Source organism: Rhinolophus sinicus, chromosome 1, assembly GCF_057876585.1.
Source record: "Rhinolophus sinicus isolate RSI-liver-muscle chromosome 1, RSI-T2T, whole genome shotgun sequence".
In the NCBI taxonomy this organism is placed as follows: Eukaryota; Metazoa; Chordata; class Mammalia; order Chiroptera; family Rhinolophidae; genus Rhinolophus; species Rhinolophus sinicus.
In genome coordinates, this window is record NC_142501.1 from 215,004,157 (window position 1) to 215,028,422 (window position 24,266).

General features: G+C 58.0%; 1 protein-coding gene across 3 annotated transcripts; it reads right to left on the reverse strand.

Annotated features, from left to right (window-relative positions):
• Positions 1 to 200: 200 nt before the first annotated feature.
• On the reverse strand, positions 201 to 13,608 carry FGFRL1 (fibroblast growth factor receptor like 1). Of its 3 annotated transcripts, none has more exons than XM_074320009.2 (7): positions 13,315 to 13,608; positions 12,755 to 12,849; positions 3,274 to 3,546; positions 2,145 to 2,225; positions 1,767 to 2,051; positions 1,342 to 1,695; positions 201 to 1,267 (listed from the first exon to the last, which is right to left on the reverse strand). In XM_074320009.2, exons 2-7 carry the CDS (start codon positions 12,831 to 12,833, stop codon positions 843 to 845), a joined length of 1,497 nt encoding a protein of 498 aa, XP_074176110.1. In that variant the 5' UTR covers positions 12,834 to 12,849; positions 13,315 to 13,608; the 3' UTR covers positions 201 to 842. The 3 variants fall into 3 exon arrangements, with proteins under 3 accessions (XP_074176110.1, XP_019568042.2, XP_019568044.2); XM_019712483.2 differs by lacking the exon at positions 13,315 to 13,608 and adding an exon at positions 13,017 to 13,039; XM_019712485.3 differs by lacking the exons at positions 12,755 to 12,849; positions 13,315 to 13,608 and adding an exon at positions 11,482 to 12,718.
• Positions 13,609 to 24,266: the final 10,658 nt, after the last annotated feature.

Below are 24,266 nucleotides of genomic sequence, written 5' to 3' on the forward strand. Positions count from 1 at the left end.
GTACAGACCCGGGCCTCACACATGTACACACACCTGTACAGACCCGGGCCTCACACATGTACACACACCTGTACAGATCCGGGCCTCACACATGTACACACACCTGTACAGACCCGGGCCTCACACATGTACACACACCTGTACAGACCCGGGCCTCACACATGTACACGCCTGTACAGACCGAGGCAGAAACACAAGTGTAGAGGAAAAGGATGCACATTTTCTTGTTTAACAAAATAAATTAAATATACGAAGCTTCAGCTCAAACTCTATATAAAATCACAGAGGTCTGGGGCTACCTTGGGCAGTGGGGTGACAGGTGCCCGGCCCCAGGAGAGGCCAGGTCTCTGTGGCCCAGCCCTCCTTTCATCATTATTAATATTATTATTTTAATTTCTTAAATATAAATATCAAGGCCCCCTTCCCTCTGGCAGTGAGAGACTGGGTGCCACAGGAGGCAGCCCCTGCTGGGCTCCAGCCTCTCAGGACAGGCCCCGGGACTGCTAAGCCCGACCCCTGGCCCAGGGGACTGGTGGACTCCTGGACACCCAGGACAGGCGGTGGCAAAAATAGCCACCCACCTGCCGAGGCCTGGGCAGGGGTGGGGGCTTTGCTTTGCTTATCCAGGGCGCCTCTCAGATCTCCTGCCAGGCCGGGGTGGTGACAGCGGCCCCCGTGAAACCCCCCTCACAGGCCAAGGGCTCCACCTGCCCATGGCTGCACGGGCGCTGCCGAGTTACAGGCGCAGGCCTTCCCAAAGGCGGCGAGCGTGAGGGTGGGGTGGTGGTGTGCGCGCCTCACACCGGCACCCCTCCCCGTGGCCCCCGCCCCCGGGGCAGCACCTAGCACTGGTAGTGGATGTGCTGGTGCTGGTGGACTTTGCCCTCCACGTGCGTGTGTGTGTGTGTGTGCACGTCTGTGTAGAGTTTGGGGTACAGCTTGGGGCCAGCAGCAGAGCCGGGGCCCAGCAGGTGCTGGGGGGCCGCTGGGACCCCAAGCTCCTCACACAGCCCCAGGCCAGTGGCGGTCCCGAGGCCGGGGGGCACGGGCAGCTCCTTGTCCCCAGCGCGGTCACGTGCGGGCGCGCGGTGTGCAGGCCCAGCGGGGGCGGGCGCGGGGGCACACGGCTTCTTCTTGGCCTGACACAGCCAGAGCAACACAGTGCCCAGGATGAAGACGGCGCCCGCTGGGATGCCGATGACCACGGGCCATGGCAGGCTCGTGCTGGACGACGAGGGGGCCACGGGAGGCCCTGGCGGCTTTGGATCTGCAAGACGGAAGAGGGAGTGAAGGGGAATGTCGCCGGCGCCCAGGTGGGACGGGGGCGGGGGGCCCACACACCTGGCAGCACGGTGAGGAAGGCGCTGCGGAAGCTGTAGCCCATGGTGTTGGCACCCAGGCAGATGTACATGCCCGCATCGTCCTGGCGTGCACGGGTGATGAGCAGCTTGTTGAGGTAGGAGCCGTCGGGCCGAGACCATACGTCACCCGTGGGCAGCACCACAAACTTCTGCCCACCCACGTCGATAGTGGAGTTGTAGCGGCCCTCAGCGCCGTACTCCACACGCTTCAGCCACTGGATCACCGGCTTCACATCGCTGCGCACTTTGCACTGGAAGGATGTCGAACCCCCGAAATCCACCGTGGTGTTCACGGGGTGTGTGCCCGTGAGCACAGGCTTGGAGCGCGTCCGCTCTGCGGGGACACAATGTGTGGGCGTGGCCCCCAGGGCACCCGCCAGCCCCCAGCCCCAGCCCGGCACTCACGGATCACGTCCACCTTGTAGGTGGCGTTGATGGCACCAGCGCGGTTGGACACACGGCATGTGTACTTGCCGCTGTCCTCTGGGCGCAGGTTCTTCAGGCTCAGCGTCCACTTCTTCTTCCTGTGCTCGCTGGCCTCTGGGCGTGTCAAGGCCTGGTCATCCTTCATCCACATGATGTCGGGCCGCGGGTGCCCACTGGCCACGCACTTGAGACGCACAGAGCTGCCCACAGGCCGTGCGATCACCCGGCGCCTCATCTTGGAGGGCTGCGTGAAGCGGGGCCGTGCTGCAGGGTGGGCAGCATAGTGGTCAGCGGGGCCCCAGGGCCAGCCCCCCGCCCTGTGCCCGAGGATGACAGTGACACGTGCCCCACGCTCACCCCACTGCTTGCTCGCTGGGTCCTCCTGGCCCCCGGAGGAGCCCTCATGCCCCAGGCTCTCCCTGGCTGGGCTGGCGTCCTCTGCAGAGGGGAGAGCAATGAGAGGGGCCCCAGAAGCCCCCCCACCCAACCCTGGCTAGTTCCCAGACCCCAGCTGGGAAAGCTGTAGAAACGCAGGCAGAGGCCATGGGCACACACTCACATCTCACAGTTCCAGAGACAGCTGGGCAGAACGCCTGCCCAGCCCACTCCCTGAGTGCAGGTGACCCCGACAGGCGCGGGTGGGACCCAAGAGCTGGCCCCCCACCCCGGCTCCGGGGGGTCTGCAGGGTCCAGGGGAGGAGGGGCAGGCCCAGCCAGCAGCTGCAGTAACCCTAGCCCACATCAAGGGGCCGAGGGCTGGGTGAGCTGACATGGCTCACATACCGCCTGTCACCCTCCCCTTTGGAAGGACGTGGGGGGGCACCCGCAGTGTTCCCATTCCACAAACCAGAGAAGGCCCCATGGGGGTGGGGCACGCTGAGCAATGCCCCTCCCAGGACAGCCGCACCTCCACCAAGCCCAGCCCCAAGGCCAGGCTGTTGCAGGCCCCCACCCAGGACCCAGTGAGGGGGAAGTAAGGGTCAGGCTCTTCCTGACAGGGACCCACCCCCAGGGGACCCCGCCCCCAGGGACCCACACCTTGAGCCAGCGCCTGGTACCAGTGAGCAGAGGGTGTGTCACAGGTGATACCGCCCGTCCCCAAGCCTGGGCCCCAGAGGCAGAAGAGAACACAAGGCCTTGGCTTCAGGGAGACCCCTCTGAACTCCGAAACCAGAGCCTCAAAGTCACGGCCAACCCCAGGGCCCATCAGCCTGCCCAGCCCACCCTTCAGTGGGACCACGACCCTGGGCCCCAATACCCATTCCTGCTGCCCCCCAGCTAGCCCTGGCTCCAAGTCAGCACACCCTTCAGGAGGAAGGGTCCCTGAGAAGGTGCCCAGGCTGGGGGTGGTGACAGGTCAGGTGCCTTCCTGGACCCAGAGGAGGTGGCTGGACATCCTGGTAACAGTGGGCTGAGCTCAGACAGGGCGGGGGTCACACAGTGAAGGTTCACCCCTGGGGTCAGGCTGACTCAGGCGACCACTGACCCATCACGATGAGGGTGTAGTTGACGCTGAGACTGCCAAAGCCGTTGGTGGCCTTGCACACGTAGGCACCCGCGTCCTCCCGCTCCACATCCTTCACCCGCAGCCCATGGGGCAGCACGCGGAAGCGGCTCCAGCCGCCATGGATTGTGCGGCCATCCTTGGTCCACATGGTCAGCGGCGGTGGGTCCCCCTCCACGGGGCACTGCAGCCGCACGGTGCGGCCCAGCCGAGCCACCTGCCGTGGGGCAACCTTGTCTGCCATCCTCGGGGGGCCTGTAGACGAGTCAGAGGGCTCGGTCAGGAGGAGGGTCTGGCAGGGGGTCAGCAGCCGAGGCAGCACAGGTGCCGACAGAAGCCCAGGGCAGGGGCCGTTCCTATGGTCCCCACCCAGGACCCACCCCAATACCCCGGCACAAGCGGTGGAGGCTTAAAACGTGGAGCCCTCCTCCTCGACAGCAACCAGGGTCCATCACATGCCATGGCTCAGGGACCGGAGTACCTGTGCCCCTCACTGGCCCCACACAGGCCCACGTCCATGGGCAAACACAGGTATCCCTGTGCCTGGTGGCCCGTCTGTGCCTGTCTGTGTGCCTGGGCCACACCTGCCTGTGCTGCCAGCCACACCCAACAGGTGGCCTAACGGGGAGGGAAGGGCATGATCCCAAGGCCCTGCGGTTAGAGGCGAGTGGCTGGGTATGCTGGCCCAGGTGCAGGTTTTCCGTCCAGCTGGCAGTCCCCACCCACCGCCCCCCACGAAAGAAGCCCACATCCTAGGCTGAGGCCATGGCGCCTGTCACCAGTGGGAAGAAACCCACTCCCACCCTGCCAGCCCGGGTCCAGCCTTGGTGCCTCTGGAGTCCAGTGCAAGGACAGCAGGGTGACCAGGCCTGGAGGGCAGTGCGCTGAGAAGGACACTGCAGGTATCACAAAGGACTGGGGCCATCTCCTGGCCAGCCCTCAGGCCCTGCCTGTGGCTGTGGCTCTGAGCCCAGAGGGTGCTGGGCTCTCAGGCACAGTCACCGCCCCCCTCACTGTGCCCCCTGAGGCTCCCATGACCCCGCCCACCAACTGCTGGCAAGGGGCATCCACCTCATGCTGTGGCCACTCCAGGCCAGAAGGGCCAGAGTCTCGTGCCCTAGCCTCGCGGAGGTGCCAGGACATGGCGGCTGCTCCCGGATGCTATGGCACAGGGCCTGAGGGCAGCATGTGTTTTTAATAAGCAGCTAGTGTTTCTTCCACATGCAATTACCAGCTGGTTACGTTGGGCCTTTGCAACCAGGCCCCAAGTGCTTCTGTGGGTCCGTCAGACATTCATGCAGCAGCTTCTCACCCGTCATCTCCCACCTCCCAGGGACCATCACAGAGCACTGTCTTCTGTCACCACTTCTGTCTGGGGGCACTGGGTGGTGGTGGGGGGGCAACAGGCCCCATCTGTATGGAGGCAGCTGACAGCCCAGGGTTCAGGCGTCTCAGGGCTCCCAGGTCAGGAGGGGTCCAGAGTCCAGTCTCCGATCCCAGCCCTGACGGGGGGCTGGGCTGTGAGGGACAGTGACACTGGGCATCATCCCTCTAGGACCACAAACAAAAAGGGCAGGGGCTGGGAGTTGGGGGGACGGGCCCCTCCCAGCCCCAGTGCTCGCTCACCCACACCCGCCTGGCACACCCCACTCTACCGAGCCCACCTTGTCAAGATGTAAGCCCATTCCCCAGGCTTTTGGGGACCCACAGCCTGCCCCCACTCAGGTACCTCCCACCTACCACGGGGCTCCTAGACAGTGTACTAGGGGCACCAGGCTGTCCCCAGCAAGCCCCCTCCTCACCAGCACCCCCACCCCTAGAAGAGCAGAGGTGGGAGGTGTCTGAGACCAACCTCTCCCTAATTACTCAATTATCTGCAGCCCCACCCCCACCCCCACCCAGCTTGCAGTGGAAGGGGCTGCAGGGTCCCGAGGTCCCCCAGCCCAACCAGGGTCCCACCCTCATTCTCAGGCAGAGCCTGTCTGCCACCTGTCACTGCATGGAACTCCACCATTCACGGGGGCCCCGCGGGATGCAGGACAATGAGGGTGCCACCCCCGCCAGCTTGCCCATTGCCCTGGGCCTCCTGGGCTGACACCTGGACACAGACACACACGTGCACACACATGGACACACGCAGCTGCTCAGGAAGCACAGGGAGGGCAGTGCCGGCCTGAAGCACAGTCCCCGGGGGTCTGCTGGTCCCAACACCATCCTGGGGACACAACTGGGGGCTGGTCCAACACCCCTACCCCCCGAAGGAGCCTGCTCAGTGGCAGAGAAAGGACAGGCCTGTCGTGCTGGGGGTCACCGCCAGCCCCCCTCTGACCCCCAGGCAGGAGAGCTTGAGGAGTGGGGAGCACCTACTGGGTGGCAGGAGCCACAAGCTAGTAGTGCAGAGGTCGGGATGCCTTTGTCACTGTGGAGAGGAGGGAGGGACAGAGTCAAGTGACTGCCAGACGGCCGGAAGTGTGGCCCCAGGGCCGCCCTGTGAGCAGCGCTGGGGAACAGGCAGGCTGGAGCCAGCCTTATCCTAAAGCAAACAGCCCGCTCCCCTCCCCTGCAGCCAGCCCGCCCACCCCATGCTGGACCTGAGGCCAGGCCCGGCCCCTGGGCACCCCCACACCTCTGCAGACCCCAGTAGGCTCACCAGCAGGAAGCCTGGACGCCCCCCCAAACACACACACACTGACTCCCAGTTCTGCCTGCCAGCGTGACTGCCACTGCTCTATATTCAGTCTGGGAAACACGAGTTCCCACTGTGCCCCTGGACAGGTGTCCCACCACTCAGCCATGGGGAAACTGAGGCAAGGGCTGAGGCCCTCAAGCACTTGGCGGGGGGGGGGGGTGTTTAGGAGGAAAGGCTTAAGCTCCCAGCAGTGCCATGGCTCCTCCACGGCCCCTCCACCCAAACTTAGCCCGTCCCCCCCGTGAACACCCCCTCCAGGAAGCCCCTACCCCTGCACACACCCTAAGCCACAGCCCTGGGAAGGTCCAGGCCCAGCAGGATGCAGATGGCCACGTGGAGGCCGGTCAGGGTCTCATCCCTCGATGGGGGCTGGGGGCTGAACATGGAGCTGAGGGACAGGGAAGGAGTTGCAAGCCCTCTCTCCTCCCTTCCCTCCCACCAGCCCTGAAAACAAGGCCAGGAACTGGGGTGCCAGGAGGGGGCCAAGGTGCAGCAGCTTGGAGGCCTCACACCCAGCCCACATGGCCAGGCTTCCCAGCTGCCACCCCAATCTCAGGTGTCACACACAGATTGTCACACTGCCTCCAAACCCATACTGTCCCCAGACACTGTCCCCTAGACCCACACACAGTCCCCCACTGTCCCTCAGACGCACAGGCTGCCCCCCAGACAGAGGCTGCCCCCCAGACACAGAGGCTGTCCCCAGATGCACAGACTACCCCCAGATGCTGTCCCCCAGACACAAAGGCTGTCCCCGACATATACTCTGCCCGAGATGCTACCCCAGACCCATACTGTCCCCCAGACGCGGTCCCTAGTCCCATGCTCTGCCCCCTAGACACATTCTGCCCCAGACAGACCCCCAGGTCACACACACACACACCCACACACTCACAGTAGATGCAGACCCCCCCACTCTGGACCACAACCCACCTCTGAGCACCTGAGATCCCCAGGCCCACCCCGTATCCCTCCTGGCTGGGAGCAGTTTCCTCAGGTTTAGTAAAACAAGATACTTCTGTAAGCCCAGTGGATGCCCCTCCCGCCCCAGTGGGCCCAGAATGCTGGGATGGAGGGCGGGGTGACAAGGGACAGGACCCCAGCTGCAGCCCACCCCATGTCGTCTCCACAGGCCGTAGGGGCTGCCACATGCTCAGCACCACACACCTCATTGACCCACAGCCTCTGCAATGACTACCCACCTGGTAACCTGCTCCCTCCCCCACCTCCCAGGGTTCCCACACCCCTTTTGGGGTGGCCTGTCCCCGCCACGCCATCTGAGCAGCACCTAAGCCCCTGCTCTGTTCACAGTCTGTCAGGGGCCTGGCTATGGGGCATCAGCCTCTGCCTCTCCCCACTGCCCAAGGAGCCATGTGGATCTGACCTGCTGACCCCAAACTCCCTACAAGAGGGGCTGGACCAGGCACCACCCCCCTCCAGGCCCTGAGACCAGGGTCCAGTCAGGCCCCATCCCACACTAGCCCCCAGATGGCGATGCCCACCCCGGCAGCTGCAGACACAGGTGGCAGCAAGGGTGTGCAGGAACCGCCTGGCCAGCTCATCAGGGATGGCCCTGTCCCCAGCAAGCCCTGCAAAGCCCCAGAAATTTCCAGCCTGGAAGGATTCTCTGGCCAGGGGTGGTTAGGCATCAGGCTATGCATGCTGGGACTGGTTGTGGGTGCTGTCCAGGAGCCACTGACCTCCTGGAGGAGCTAAGTGGCCTGGGGATAGTGGTGGGACCTGGTCCGAGGGCAGTCTGGCTTGCCTGGACACCCTGCACCAGCTGGGGCAGGTGAGCACTCCCTGGGGATGGGGGTGGGGGAACCCGTGTCAACTGGAGGACATCGGTGCAGGGGCTGAGTCGGGAAGGCCCAGACATGGTGGCCCCAGGACCAGCACCCTTGCCAGGAAGGCAAGGCCTGGGAGCAGGAGAGGGCTACCCCGAGGAGGAGGCACAGGTGACAGTCACGGCAGGGCTGGCGGGCGGGGACCAGACACACGTACTAACATAGCACACACACACTCCTAGTCAGCGGCCAGCCCAGGGCGGCCCCCGGGGGCTGGACCCACAGGATCTGTAGTGGAACTGGTAAGACCCGCAGGACAGGTGGTTGCCCCAGAAACCAGGCCATTCTGGGTGCGGCAGAGGGACAGCCTGACCCACCAAGCAAGCCAGCTGGCTGGAGAATCCAGCCCCCCACTCCACTCCCCACTGCCCAGCAGAGCAGAAGGTGAGCAGGGAGGCTGGGGGCCTCAGGTTGCTCCCTTCCCTGGAAGGCCTCAGGTGGACCTTCAGCAGACCCTCGGCCACAGGGATCCTCCTCCTCGCCATCCCAGGGGGAACAGTGTCCCCAATGGTGCCACTGTCATGGGGGAACCCCATGTAAACTGCCAACAGCTGGCAATAACCAGGGTAGAACCCAGACCCATTGCCACGGCACCCACCAGAGGGCTCAGCGGGACAGCTGGCAGCCCCGCCCCATGTCCAGCTCTCACCAGGTCCACCAGGCTCCAAGCTGACCCCTCCCCCCACGCTGCCCACACCTGCCACCCATTCTGCAATTCACAAATGCCACTTACCTAAGACCTCGGGTCCCCATCACAACCTCCCCAGGGGGGCCCTGCCTCACCCCAGCTGTCAAGGAACCCAGAGAAGTCCCTTGTCTTCTGGGGCCTCCCTTGAATGCCAGAGCTGGACCCAGACCACCCAAGGGGCCCCATCCCCCATGGGCCCTGACCCAGGTCCCCTTGTCACTTGGCAAGTGTGACAAGAACGTTTCCTGAGCCTGGAGCCCCTGGGCCAGAAATCGAGCATTTAGGCAGAACCAATGTTCCCTCTGCTGTGAGAGCTCATGCACTTAACAGCCCAACCCACCCTATTGCCTGAGCATGCCGAGACCCCCCAGGCCAGAGAGCCCCTCACACCCACGCACAACATGGCCCCCGACCCAGAGCAGGTCTCTGAAGGACAGGCCACACAGCCCTCAAGGGCAACATGTATGCGGTGCTCCAGAGTGCACCCCACCGTCTCCTCCTGGGAGGGGCAGGTGGCTGCAGAGACCCACAGGGTAGCCCCGAGGCCAGTGGCCTGTGGCCCCGGACAAGGAATGCACCCCCTGCAGCCCCCACTCTGCTGGGCTCAGCACTGTGGGAGCCAGCGGGGTCACTGCCCGCCCACCCGCCTGCCCACACGGGGGGTCTGAGGGCCAGAGTGGGCTCAGCTCCCTGAGGCTGCAGGCCCCATTACTCACTCCTCAGCCACTCAACAGCTTGTGTAAATCTCTCAGAAATAAACTCGGCAGGCAGGAAGAAAGGCAATTATTTCCTGCCAAGATGGGAAGCCCAGGGTCTCAGCAGCCCTAAGGCTAAAGCATCCCCCCACCCCCAAAACTGCCTGCGGCTTTGGGGACATCTCCTGGAAGCCCTCACCCCATGCTGGTTCACCCCAGGAGGTCGGTCTGTATGAGTAGGGTGTGCAGGCCCAGGCGTCCAGCCTCCAGGCCCTGCCCCCAGCCACCCAGTGTGGGCATGGCAGGAAAAGACTCCAGGACTCCACACTGGGGACAGGGAGCCACCCAAGACACCCCCGAAACTCCCTCCCAGCACTCCCCTGCCAATCAGCCTCTCAGCCTAGCCCTGGCCTGTCCCCACTCACGGCCCCCAGTCAAGCTGAACCTTCACTCGTGTCCCCTGGATATCTGCCCTGGCCGAGGTGAGCTGCCCCTGCCCACACAGATGCCCACCTGGAGGCCTTCCCTGTCCTCACCTGACCAGCACCCACCTCTCCTTCTAGGCTGGCCCTGGCCTGGCCCCGTGATGCCCACAGCACTGTGCATGCCCCTGCCCTACCCCCACCAGCTGCGCTGGACTGTGGGCCCTGGGCTGCAGCCTCGTCCTGTAGCCCAGAACAGAGCCCAGAGAGCAGCTGGGCTGGGCACACCAGGGCTTGACCAGGAGCACCCAGTGACCAGCACTAAGAAGCGTGGATGCTGGGCAGGGTGGGGGGCAGCTCGTGGGGTGTGGGGACAGCAGCCTGGACACCCCTACCCCTCCACATTTAGACCTGCCCAGCGAGACCATCACTGGGACATACCAGGCTGCAGTCACCAGACGAAGCACAGAGGCACGAAAGGAGGCCAACGTGGCCAGCTGCAGGGAAGGTGGGCAGCCGGCAGCAAGTGCTCCAGCCTACAGCAGCCAGTCAGTGGTGCCTGGGCTCTGGCCCGGGGAGCCAGAGGCTGGGGCCACTGCCAGGGGAAAGTAGCATTTGCCTGGTGGGGCTGAGGCAGGCGGAGCCCAGAGGCCCATTGATTCATGCACAATGGAGAGGGAGCCTGCCGGCATTTCCAGGCCCAGCCAAAGGCCACTTTGTTCACAGTTCCCTCCTCCCCCAAAAGGGGGCAGTGATTTATTCTCCCTTGGCCAGAGAGGCAAATGAAGGGGCTGGCCCACACCACCACCTCACAGCACCCGGGCCTGGCTCCCATACACCCACCTCAGTCTCACTGCTGCCCATGGAGTCTGGGGGGAAGGGAGGAGGCCCCTGGCAGCCTGGCCAGAGGACAAGGTCAGGCAGTGCCCACACACACCACCACAGCCACCCTGGTGGCCACACATCTTCCCGCTGATTCACACACACGGGCAGACCCTTCCCTACACAGCCCTGACAGGGGGTTGGCCCCAAGACCGCCCTCCCCACAAGGCTGGGGCACCCCGTGTGTGGGCCAGCTGCAAGGACCTGGCCTCCTGGGATCGGCGTTCAGTTCACCCAGGGCATGTTGGCTGGGTCCAGAGGACAGGGCAGTGACCTCAGGGCTGGCTGCTCAGAGACAGTTCCACTGCGCCATCCTTGGAAAAGTTCAAACGTGGCACTTCTCAGAAAACCCCTGAAACAACTCCTTCCAAAGTTACTTGTGAAAAGTATTTCGTTCTGAACCTCTCAAGCTCCCACTGTGAGAAATAAAATGGAAATGGAGAAAGCCATCCCATCTTTTGTCAAATTTGAAAAAAAAAACAGTTTAAGACAAACCCACCAAGATTGTGAAACTGGGAAAAGGGGAACTTTAAAAACATGATCCAAGTCGAGAGATGCACCAATTCCAGAAACTGTGACACCACGGGAAACGACTTTCAGAAAAAAATCCCAACTCCCTCTGCACTGGTCTGCCGGCCTGAAGAAGGTCCACACTGGGCCTGCTCGCCCCAGGAAGTGGGATGGGCCCACAACAACTTCACCCCTCACGTCCAGGCCTGGGGAGAAGCCAGCACAATGCAGGAAGAGTGCCCCCACCCCCACCCCAAACCACAGAGGCCCTGCCCTTGGATGGCGGCTCCAGCTCCCACTGCAGCCAGGCCCTCACTGCGTACAGCCAAGCCGGGTGGGGGCTGTATACCCGGCACAGCCCCAAGGCCGTGGCTGAGGGGCACAGAGCAGGGCGTGGTTCCTCTGGGGCCCCTCAGCCAACTCAGGCCCTGCTACCCGCTGCCACCCCCCACTCCACCTCGGGCTCCAACCAATGACCAGGCCAGGACAGCAGCCTCCGGAGCTTCACGGCTGGCCAAGTGGCCAGGGACAGGCAGGTGCGGGGATGGGGGCGTCCAAGCAGATAAAAGAAGAATCAGAGTCTGAGCCGCTGGTCACAGGGGGACCTTGCTGGGCATGACCTGAGTGCCCGCAGTGCCCAGGGTGCTGCCCAGCTCAGCCATGCTGGGCAGCCCCCACCCTCAAGCCAGCCGGCCAGTGCCCCGCAGGGCAGGCGGAGGGGGGGTACCATGGCATGAGTCCCACCTGGGCTGCCACCCGCCACCCAACACCCGAACGTGGCCATATAAGGCCGGGTTGGGCTCGCGGTGTGCCCGCCAAGCGGCGGGGGAGGGGTGCGAAGCCTCAGAGGACTGGTGGACAGGGCAAGGACGATCCTGAGTGGTCAACACACCCAAAGGGCCGGCCCGGCCACCGGTCCCGCCTAGCTGAGGGGAGGCCAGCACAGAGCATGGCGGGCAGAAGTCCATGGGCACCCGTCACCCATTTGCCAAGGATGCACCCTTGGCTGGGGCTGGGGGCAGGGGCCCCTCAGGAGGCATCTCGGGCCTAGCCACTTGGACACCTGGTGTGGTGCAGGCTGAGAGTTACGGTATGCAGCCTGAACTAGGTGGTCCTGGGGTCTGCCCTGAAACAGGTCCCACCCCCACACAGTTCCCACTCTGTACCTTCCTCGGGGTGGGCAGGCCCAGGGGACAGGGGGACAGGGCTGGGTCATGAGTCTCAAATACAAAGAATGTCCCCATGGTCTCTACTTTCCACCCTGGCCACTATGGGGGTCTCTGCAGGCTCCCAGGGGCCTAATTGGGTCCACTGTGGCCAAACAGCCTACTCCCCAAGAATCCAGAATGACCAGCTGCCTTCAACTGCAGTTACTCAGGTGGCTGTTTGTGTCCAGCAAGCATGGGGCCCCACCAGTGAGCTGGGGGTGCCCTGAGGTTGAGGGGAAATTCTGTAAGTGAGCTGGGAGATCCTATGGGTAATGGTGGCCCTGTGGGTGAGCTGGGGGATCCTGTGGGTGAGCTGGAGGTTCCTTTGGGTAAACTGGGGGTTCGCTGAGGGCACCCCGTGGGTTACCTGAGGTGCCTGGCCGGTGAGGGGCCATAAGCACAGGGCCCGCAGGGGCGGGGCGCAGGCACACGCCAGGCGGGCACTGGGGCAGGGTTGAAGGCCTGGGGGAAAGGGGCGGCGCTCGCGGCGGCCAGGGCGCCGGGCTGGGCGCCAGGACTCACCTCGGGCGCTGGCTGCCGACGGGAGGGCCCCCAGCAGCAGCGGCGGCAACAGCAGTAGCAACGCAGGGCTCGGCGTCATCTCGGCCTGTCGGGACCTGGGAGTATGAGGGCGGCCGGTCACTGGCTCGCGAGGCGGGGGTCGCCACACTCCGGCCTAGAGCTCCGGGCCACGGGGGTCGGGGTGCGGGCCCGCGCTCCGGGCGGAGGAAGCGGCGGCGGGAGACGTGGGTATCAAAGCAGACAAAGGGTTTACACTAATTACCGCCTCCCCGCCGCCCCTCTCCAAGCACCGTCTGGATTCCTGGCGCTTGTAACTCGGGCCTGCCCGCGGGACACACAACACCGGCGGCCCCGCAGATAATCGCCTGCGCCATTAGCGGACAAATTTGCACTGGGGGGGGCCACGTGGGGTGCCGGGCGGGGGCGGGGCGCGCAGACCCCGGAGCAGGCGGGAGAGGCGGCGGCACCAGATTTGGGATCCCGACCCTCCCGGCCTGCGCCCCGGACCCCGGCCCTCCCAGTCGGCTCCCGGGGCCGCGGGCACGCGCGGAGAGGCTCACCTCGGCGGGGTTCGCGGGCGGCGGGGCTCAGGGCCGGGCCCGCGGGGCGTGCTGCGCGGTCATCGCCGCCCCGGGCGCCGCACCCCGCCGCCCCGCGCCCCCGGGCCCGGCCTCGGGACGGCGAGGCGCTACCTGGGCGCGGGCGGCTCGGGCCGGGGCCGGGGCCGGGGTTCGGGGCGGGGCAGGCAGCGGGGTCGCGTCCAGGTGCCGGGGGTCGGCGCCGATGTCCCGGGGCGGCGGGGCGAGGGGCCCGGGGCGGCGCGCCGCGAGGCGTCCTTCCCTGCGGGGCTTTGTCAACTCTCCCGGAGCGAGCGCCGAGCCCGCCACGCGCCCCGCCCCGGCACAACTTCCAGCCAATCGGCGCGCCGCGGCCCGTCCGCCCCGCCTTGCGCCCCGCCCCGCGCCCGAACTTTCTTCCAATCCGCGGGTGCGTCCGCCCCGCCCGCCGGGCCTGGGGCCTTAACCCTCGCGGTGCGGGCAGCCCGCGGGCGGGGCGGCTCCCCGGGGCGCGGCCCCGCCCCGCCCGGCCCCGCCCCCTCCTGGGTCCGCCCCGGCCCCGCCCCCATCAGGCTCCTTGCACCGCCAGGTGTCCGCGCCCGCAACTGAGGCCTCAACTTGAGGGCACCCCCTCCCCCGGCATCCCCGGAGCTGACTTCTGGCCAGCCCCATCCGGTTGGCCAGAAGGAGCAAATTGGATGGCCTCAGGGCGCTTCTGGGCCTCGGGGTCCCGCTCCGTGGAGCCTTTGGGAGCACAGGGGAGATCCAAGACCTGGCTCAGATACCAAGCGCCTGCGGGCGGGGGAGGGGGGAAAAGGGGGCAGGTCTCAGGTGATGTGGGGCACAGACTTACCTGGTGCCCTTGACTGAGGGCAGGTATGTTCCCATCGCCCACCTACAGGCTTCCAGCCTCTCACCTGATAGTGAGTGATAACAACACAAGGACATTAATAATAGTAAAAAACAACACACATAGCACCTCCGTTAATCCTCACAAGTAGGCAAGCTTCTCGCTGTCATCTGGTGCAAATGAAGAAATGCAGGCACAGAGAAGGCAGGTGATTTACCCAAGATGCCCGGCCAGGACTTGGCTTGGCCGGGTAGGATCCAGCTCTCCGGCAAGACTTTCTCCACACTGCCACACCTGCCCTTGCCTGGCTCAGCACCCTGCACACGCTGGCTCCCACGCCTCCCCACCGCCACCCAGCAGCCCCTCTGAACCCCCCACCCCATCCTCTCTGGCCTGAACTACTGGGCCAGACTCCCCCTGGCTTCCCCTCACTGTCACTTCACTTGAATATAAAATCATTTAAAAACACAACCCTGATTCTGCTGTGGCTACCCACTGTCCACAACACAAACCCCTGACCTGTGAAGCCCTGGATGCCTGCGTCCTGTCCCTCTCCACCCCAACTCTGCCCAAATTACAGCTCCCCCCACCCCATGCAGCACCCCTGGACCTTTGCCCAGACTGATACATCAGGAACCCTGCAGGGAATAGCCTGTCTCCTCTCAGGAGCCCCCTCTTCCAGGAAGCCTTCCAGAGAAGACTGGAATTGGAGAGGCCTTGAGGGTCAGTGTCCCCAGGGCAGAAGAGAGCTGGGTGAGGGGTTGCCAGCAGTCACGGTTTGGGGCCCATGGAGGCCCAGGTGGCCCTTCTGAAGCCAGTGAGAAGGCAGGTTCCCAAATTCTGTCTCTGGACCAGTGTGGGCACTTTGAGTGGGTGGAAGTGTCCTGCCTGCACCCTGGGTGAAGATCCAGAAGGCAGACCTGAGTAGCACTCCCGCACAAGGAGTCAGGCCCCGCAGGCAGGGAGGCAGCTAAGAGAGTAGGTTCACGGTCCACCTGAGGACGGAGTGTGAGGCTGGCGCTGGGGTACAGGTACCCTGCAATAAAACGGCAGGTGGGTGGAGAGGCCCAGGGCTAGTGTGAAGGCTGCCCCGACTTCGCAGACAGGTTTGTGAGGAGATACCGGGAGCCTGAAGAGTTCCACAGATGTGTAAGCTGCCAAGGGCAGGTGTGTAGAAAGGTGGCTCTGAAATGTCGGAGGTCAGAACAGGACGAGGTGGCGGATAAGGTGGGCAGTGAGGAGGGGGTCACAACAGCTGAGCGAGCTGGGATGGGGGTGGCAGCCCAGGCAGGTGGAGAGGTTCGGCCTCAGAGCTGCGGGGCGCCCACAGCTCCGACCCGCCTCCCTGCGCGAGGTCGCGCTGCCCCCGGGCGGAGGCGCCGGGTATGACCGCTCCCCCCTCCCCCCACGGCCGCACAGCAGCCGGGCCCCGGAGTGGTGCCCGCGTCTCGCGCAGGACCAGGCTCCCTGCATGGGCGTCAGGCTTGCCGGAGCGCCCGAACGAAGCCCCTTCCTAAGCAGCGGGCTCCCACTACCCCTTTGCGACAACTGATCCGCAGCACGGGACCGCTTCAACGGCTCCTTTTAAACTGGGACTTAAGGCAGTTGCTCACCTCTTGGGTGTCCGTCCCCCCATCTACTCCCCGATCACACAGAATCATGAGGATTGCAAGAGATTCTGTCTCCCACCTGCCAGGCGCAGGTGAGCCCCAGGAAGCATCAATTTGCTGGCCGTGTGATCATCCTTCAACCATGACAAACTGCCTCTGGGTCTGGGCTGGAGATGGGGGTGCAGCAGGAGGACCTGGTCCCAGCCCTCACAAAGACCACATCTTAGTAGCAGGTGCAGTGACTGATGAGAAGTGCATCAGATACTGGAAAGTGCTTGACAGGGATTTGTAACTGGCTGATGTACTGGCTTCTGCTTCTGCTCCAGATGAAGCAACAGACGCTGGATTACACGCTCTGGCCTGAAACAGAAAAAAAAATTAAGCATAGATAAACACATGTGAAAAAGAGCATCCAAGACACCGGACATCATACTGAAAGAAATAGTGATCCTCGAGAGGTGGAAAACAAATGAGGGGAGCCCTATGACCACCCCTGCTCCCTGCCTGGAGAATTCCAGGGCACAGTGCAGGGAGCAGGGGCCTTGGCAGAGCCCAGAGGTCTCCCTCAGGTGAGGGGATGGAGGAGGGTCTAGGACAGGCAAGGCGACTAGAGTTCACAGGACAGAGTCCTGGAGAGGAGAGAGCTGCAACTGCACAGAGAGGAAAACCCAGAGTCTCACAGAGGGTCCTCAGCCCAGAGTAGATGGGAGCCAGAGTAAGAAGGAACTGCCCAAGGCCGAGAGCCCACCCAGGCCACAGAGGGTGCCTGTGTCCCCCAGGCAGAGCTGAGAACCTCATAATTCAGGGGGCATCGTTAGAGTAGAGAGAGGGTCTCGCTGACTAAATGTGGTTCTGGTCCTGTCGAACAAGGCTTAGAAACAAGACCCAAATGCACAAACATTTACAGGAATACAAAACGGTTCAGCACCCACAAGATACGAGGTCAGACAATTAAGTTCACAAATTCATTGCAACGATGTTGCTAAATTTTTTGGTGTCAGGACTATTCATTATGAATTTGTACCAACTGGACAAACAGTTAACCAAATTTACTATTGGGAAGTGCTGAAAAGGCTATGTGAAAACATTAGATGACCTGAACTTTTCACCAACAATTCATGGCTCTTGCATCACAACAATGCACCAGCTCACACGGCACTGTCTGTGAGGGAGTTTTTAGCCAGTAAACAAATCACTGTATTGGAACACCCTCCCTACTCACCTGATCTGGCCCCCAGTGACTTCTTTCTTTACCCAAACATAAAGGAAATATTGAAAGGAAGACATTTTGATGACATTCAGGACATCAAGGGTAATACGACGACAGCTCTGATGGCCCTTCCAGAAAAAGAGTTCCAAAATTGCTTTGAAGGGTGGACTAGGCGCTGGCATCGGTGCATAGCTTCCCAAGGGGAGTACTTCACAGGTGACCGTAGTGATATTCAGCATTGAGGTATGTAGCACTTTTTCTAGGATGAGTTTGCGAACTTAATTGTCCGAGCTTGTACAATACACAGTGTTTGACAGCTAACCAAAAATTTTTAGGCATGAAAAGAGGCAGGAAATTATAACCCACACTGAGGGGAAAATTAATCAAAACCCACCCAGAAACAACAAAGATGACAGAATTAGTAAACGAGAACATTGCACACGTGCCATGACTATATCCCACATGTGAGATGCTGGGAAAAAGATTAACTATATTAAGTAGGGACATGGAAAAATTTTAAGCCTCAAACTGTAAAAATTACAGTGTCTGAGATGACTAATACAGTGAATGGGATTAATGGAACATTGCAAAAGAAAAGGTCAGTAAGCTTAAAGACATAGCCATAGAAATGACCCAAATGAAACACAGAGAGACAATGAGTGGAAGAAAATGAACACAGCATCAGTCAGTTGTGGGACAGCGTCAAGTGATGTAATACAAGTATAATTGGAGACCCCTGAGATAGGAGACAGAGGTGGAAAAATATATGTATTTTAAGAAAAAAACGGCCAGAATTTTTCTAAATGTAATGAAAAACATAAACCCACAGTTTCCAAAAGTTCAACAAGAAACATGAAGAAAACTAAACAAAGGAGTGTACATCACTCTCAAAATGCTGAAAACCAGTTATAAAGAGAATAGCTTAAAGCATCCGGAGAGAAAAAGAAACGTTTTTTAGACAGGCCCAAAGAAAAGGCTTTCTGTTGCTGTCTTGTTGAATGAAAACAATGCAAGTGCAGAGACACTGGAGCGCTATCTCTAAAATGCTGAAAAAAGAAACCCCGTCAACCTATATTCTTTACTAGCAAAAACATCATTGGAAAACAAAGGTGAAAAAAGGACTTTTCCAGACATAAGAAGCTGGAAGAATTAATCAGCACAAATCTACACTACAAGAAATGTTAAAGGACGTCCTCTGAGCAGAAGGAAGATGGGGCCAAACAGAAACCTGACACCGCAACAAGAAATGAAGAAATGATTACATAAGTAACTATAAAAACGTTTTTCTTTTTATTTAAATCTGTTTAAAAGATAATGAACTGTCAAAAGCAAAACTAACATCAATGTATTATGGGATTTATATCATGTAAAAATAAAATGTATGATCACAAGAGCACAAAGGCTGGGAGGGGAAAAGAAAATATAGTGCTTGCTGTAAGTTTCTTTTACTGCATAGGAGATAGTATGATATCCCTTGCAATAGACATTGACAGGTTAACAACGTACAGTAGTAAATCCCAAATCAACCACTAAAATCACGTAACAAAGAATTATAGCTAATAAGGCAACAAAGGAGACAGATGGAATAATTTTTAAAAAATAATAATCCAAAAGAAAGCAAAAAAAAAGAGGGGGAAAGAACAGAAGAGACAAATAAAAGGTAAATATCAAAGATGGTAGATTTAACCCAACCATATCACTAATCACACTAAATGTAAATAACCCAAACATCCCAGTGAAGACACAGAGGTTAGCAGACTGGGTAGAAAAGCAAGACTCAACTATATGCTGCCTACACAGAACACACTTCAAATACAGACACAACGGTTGAAAGTAAAAGGATGGGAAAATATACACCATGCTAAATACTATCCAAACAAATCTGGAGGGCTACATTAATATCGGACAAAGTAGATTTCAGAGCAAGACAATTACCAGAGAGAAAGGGGATCATTTCCTGATGACAAACTGGTAAAATCATCAAAAGAACATAACAGCCCTAAATTTGTATACACCTAATAACAGATAATAAAAACCCATGAAGGGGCCAGCCCGGTGGCTCAGGCGGTTAGAGCTCCATGTTCCTAACTCCAAAGGCTGCTGGTTCGATTCCCACATGGGCCAGTGGGCTCTCAACCACAAGGTTGCCGGTTCGACTCCCACAAGGGATGGTGGGCTCTGCCCCCTGCAACTAGCAATGGCAACTGGACCTGGAGCTGAGCTGCGCCCTTCACAACTAAGACTGAAAGAACAACAACTTGAAGCTGAACAGCACCCTCCACAACTAAGATTGAAAGGACAACAACTTGACTTGGAAAAAAGGCCTGGAAGTACACACTGTTCCCCAATAAAGTCCTGTTCCCCTTCCCCAATAAAATCTTAAAAAAAAAAAAAAAAAAAAAAAAAAAAAAAACAAACCATGAAGCAAAACTGGTTAGAAGAAGTGGGTAACTCTACAATGACACTCAGAGATTTCAACACTCCTCTCCCCCTTTTTGATTCAAGAAGGGGATAGAAAACACCAGGAATGCAGAAAACTTGAACAATACCATCCACTAATTTGGCCTAATTGATATTATATAGAACAGGCCAACATTTTCAGGACCACAAGTCTCAATATTTAAAATAATTCAAGTCATTCAAAGAATGTGCTTTGACTACATTGGAATTACATTAGAAATCACTAACAGAAATAAATCTGGCAAAGCCTCAAATATTTGCAAAACCAAACAATCTATTTCTTCATTTCCCATGGACTGAAGAATAAACCAAAAGGAAACTTAAAAATTATTTTGAACTGAATGGAAATGGAAAGACAACATATCAAAAACTGTGGAATGCAGTTAAAGCAGTACTTAGAGAGAGAGTTATAGCACTAAGCACCTGTATTAGAGAAGATCGGTCTCAAATAAATGACTCCAGCTTCCATCCAAAAAAACTAGAAAAATGAGAACAGATAAATTCCAAATGAAACAGAAAAAGGCAAAGAGTAATTATCACATTAGAAATCAAAGAAATGGAAAGCAGAAAAACAATAAAGAAAAATAATGAAACCAAAAGCTGGGTCTTTGATCAATAAAATCGATAAATCTCCTACATATAGATCTGGAAAAAAAGAGAAAAGACACAATTATTGATTTAGGAATGAGCAAGGTGACATTGCTATAGATTCTACACATTAAAAGAATAGTAGGAAATATTATGAATAACTTAGTGCCAATAAATTTGACACTTTAGATGAACTGGACAAGTTTATTGAAAAACAAAAAATACCAAACCTCACTCTGGAAGAAATAAGTAACCTGATTGTATCTATTAAATAATTTGAATTTTTACTTAAAAACCTTCCCCCAAAGAAAACATCAGGCCCACAGGGCTTCAGCGATAAATTCTACAAAACATTGGAAGAGGAAATAAAACCCATTCTACATAGACACTACCAGAAAAGGGAAAGGAAGGGAGACCAACCAACTCACCCCATGAGTCCACCATGGCCCTGAGGCCAAAAACAGACAGTGCAGAACAGTATCTGGCATGAACATAGGTGCAAAACAGTTTTAATTTTAGTTAATGAAATCCAACAGTATACAAAAAGGATAACGCATTGTGATCAGGTGGCGTTCATCCCAGGGACGCAAAGTTGGTTTAACACTTGAAAACCAACAAATATGACTTTCTAGTTGACAGAAAGAAAACCATACAATTATCTCAATAGATGCAAACAAGGCATTGCACAGAATCCAACACCCATTCCTGATTTTTAAAGAAACAGCTCTCAGCCGACTAGGCACTGAGGACTTTCCCAGCCTGATAAACATTACGGCCAACATCACACCGAACTGTTAAAAACTAACGCTTGCCCCAAATCAGAAGCAGATTGAACTACTCTTTCCGTTCTATCCAGCACCGGGTTGGAGGTTCAGCCAGCACATGTTGGAAAGAAATGAGCAAAATGGTCCAATTTGTAAAGGACATTATCACCTATGTAGAAACTGCTACAGTTGGGGTGGCCGGTTAACTCAGCTGGTTAGAGCGTGAGCTCTTAACTAGGTTGCCAGTTCAGTCCCCACATGGGCCACTGTGAGCTGCGCCCTCCACAACTAGATTGAAACAACTACTTGACTTGGAGCTGATGGGTCCTGGAAAGACACACTTAAAATAAATTTAAAAATTAAAAAAAGAAAAGAAAAGACAGTGCTACAGAATTGACAAGAAAAAAGATGCTCAGCTAATAATACAGAGGGTGCCAAAAAAATGTATACACATTTTAAGAAAGGAAAAAACTATTAAAATTACGCTGATGGGCCGGCCCGGTGGCTCAGGCGGTTAGAGCTCCATGCTCCTAACTCCGAAGGCTGCTGGTTCGATTCCCACATGGGCCAGTGGGCTCTCAACCACAAGGTTGCCAGTTTAACTCCTCGAGTCGCGCAAGGGATGGTGGGCTCTGCCCCCTGCAACTAAGGTTGAACACGGCACCTTGAGCTGAGCTGCCTCCCAGATGGCTCAGTTGGTTGGAGCGCGGGCTCTCAACCACAAGGTTGCCAGTTCAATTCCTCGACTCGCACAAGGGATGGTGGGCAGCGCTCCCTGCAACTAAAATTGAACACAGCACCTTGAGCTGAGCTGCCGCTGAGCTCCCAGATGGCTCAGTTGGTTGGAGCACATCCTCTCAACCACAAGGTTGCCGGTTCGACTCCCACAAGGGATGGTGGGCTGTGCCCCCTGCAACTAGCAATGGCAACTGGACCTGGAGCTGAGCTGTGCCCTCCACAACTAAGACTGAAAGGACAACAACTTGAAGCTGAACAGCACCCTCCACAACTAAGATTGAAAGGACAACTACTTGACTTGGAAAAAAAGGCCTGGAAGTACACAGTGTTCCCCAATAAATTCCTGTTCCCCAATAAAGTCCTGTTCCCCTTCCCCAATTAAAAAAAAAATTACGCTGATGGGAACCACTTTGAGCACTTCTTGTAATTGCAGAATCAAACGTGACTCATAGTCATCATCTGTTATTGGTATATATTATTACAATTTTAATAGTTTTTTCCTTTTTTAAAACGTGTATACTTTTTTTTTTTTGGCATCCTCTGTATTAGAGCATTTAGCACGGTGGCAAGACACAAGCACAGTGTGTAAGCCAGTGGGGTGAGGGATGCGGGCGTGGGACTGTCACATGCTGCTGCTGATAGGCAGATATAGCCATTCTGGAAAAGAGTTCCGCAGGGTTTTTAACAGCCAAGCACACATCTAACCTGGTCCTATGCTCCAGTCATTCCATCCTAGGTGTTTACCCGACAAGAGAAGGCACGTGTCCCCATGAAGGTTTGTACGAGACTGCTCACAGCAGCTTTCTTTGGAGTAGCCCCAAACTGGCAAGTCCATGACAGGGGAATGGACAGACCGACTGTAGTGCACCTGTCCCCCGGGGCCCAGTCGGCAATAAGGAATGAGTGACTGACACTTGCAACAACACAGGAATCTCAAAATAACTGTGCTGAATGAAAGAAGTCAGTTTAAAAGGTGATTGTGATATGACAGCATTTGTATAACATTCTAGAAAAATTGATGGAGGGACAGAGAGCAGACCTGGGGCTGCCTGGGATGGGGGAGGGGAGGCATGAGATGATGGAAATGTTCACCATCTAGATTATGGTCATGGTTTCATCACGTAAACGTGTCAGAACTGATCCAATTGTATGCTTGGAATAGTGCACTTTATTGTGTCGGTTACACCCAGTAAGGGGCTGGCTGCTATGGCAATGGCAGTGCTCATGAGGGACTAGCTGTCCCTGCTTCTGCCCTGAAAGGGAAGAGGCGCAGACCTGAGAGCTAAGGGCAATGGGGCAGGGGCTCCACGCAGCGGTGACGGAAGGCTGGTCCCCACCAAGGCCCTTGCTGGCTGAGACGCTGGAGGGACATTGGCACAGACGGGCAGGAGGCCCTCAGCAGGGGGGCCCTGCCCCATGGTAAGCCTGTCATGTCTGCACATGGGCCATTCCTCTGTCTCCAGAACCAAAAGGAGATGGGCCCCCAGCGGCCAGTGCTGGCAGACAAACCACTGCACAAACAACTTGAGGTGATGGATGCAGCCACCCGTGACCGGCTGAGCCCCTAGGAGTGGAGCCAAAGGCCAGGAGACTGGGCGCTGGCCTCAACCCAGCCTGCAGCTCCAACCCCACTGCTCCCCACATGAGCCCCCAGGACCAGTGGTGCCTGGCGGTCAAACCCGAGTTTTAACAAGACCCTGGTCTCTCTCTCTCTCTCTCTCTCTCTCTGTCTCTCTGTCTCTCTCTCTCTCTCTCTCTCTCACACACACACACACACACACACACACACACAGTTGCTGAGATGATGGCCTCACAGGGGTCCTTGTCATATGTGAGATGGCCGACTAACACAGGGGCCAGCAGATGAGGCGCTGCTGAGAACATGTGCAGATCGAGGGTGTGCTGGGCAGTTCTGACACCTGTCACAGCGAGGCTGCAGGGCCTGTGTCGTCTCAGACCTATGTCAGTTCATGGATGCTGAGCCCACGATGGACAGGGAGGCTGCGTCCCTGAAGAGCCCACAGTGCAGCCGCTGGCATGTCCCCAGGATTGCAAGGGGCCCTGTGCCCTTTTCAGGTGACTGCCATGTGGAGGGAAGTCCTGACTCCCTGGCTGCTGCCTGCTGGCCTGGAGCCAGTGCTGACTTCGACACCTGAGCACCGTCATTGCTGGTCACATGGGCAACATCCACACATTACCTGGGACAGCGTCTCTACATTGGGCCCGTGACCTGGGTGGGGGCTATCGGGATGTCCCTCCACGCCCCCAGGTGGTCCCTCCATGGGGAAGCCGCACAGATCGGCCCCCATATCAGACACATGGATGACACAGGAGGATCCCTTCCATGTTGTCTGTGTAACTTGCCAGGTCGGCGCAGAATGACAGATGACATGTAGCCCGTGGTGCTGCCAAGCATGGTTGAGGTCTGGGTGCAGTATCTTTGCTGGAGAAAATCACAGCCATGCCACTCGGTATGCAGCTGACCTGCAAACCCTTCCTTTTCTGTCCCCATCAAGGAAGGGATCAGCAGCACTGAGCCGTCACGTGACAGGGACATCAGCACATTTCCAGGGTTTGCCTCCATGGCACCAACTCTCCTGCTGTCTCAGTTTGACCCACCGAGAGCTCGGTCTCCCTGACAATATCACGGCAAGTGGGCTGGTGGGCGGGAGGTAAGAAGTCCCTCACTGCCTTAGTAAACCAGAGGGTGGGGGACACGGTGTGAGTCCAGGAGC

Coding starts and splice junctions, on each gene's coding strand:
- FGFRL1 (XM_074320009.2), bottom strand. CDS start 12,833: ATGACGCCGAGCCCTGCGTTGCTACTGCTGTTGCCGCCGCTGCTGCTG. Junction 1,696..1,766: donor CTACAAGGTGGACGTGATCC/GTGAGTGCCGGG, acceptor GTGTCCCCGCAG/AGCGGACGCGCTCCAAGCCT. Junction 1,268..1,341: donor CTTCCTCACCGTGCTGCCAG/GTGTGTGGGCCC, acceptor TCCGTCTTGCAG/ATCCAAAGCCGCCAGGGCCT.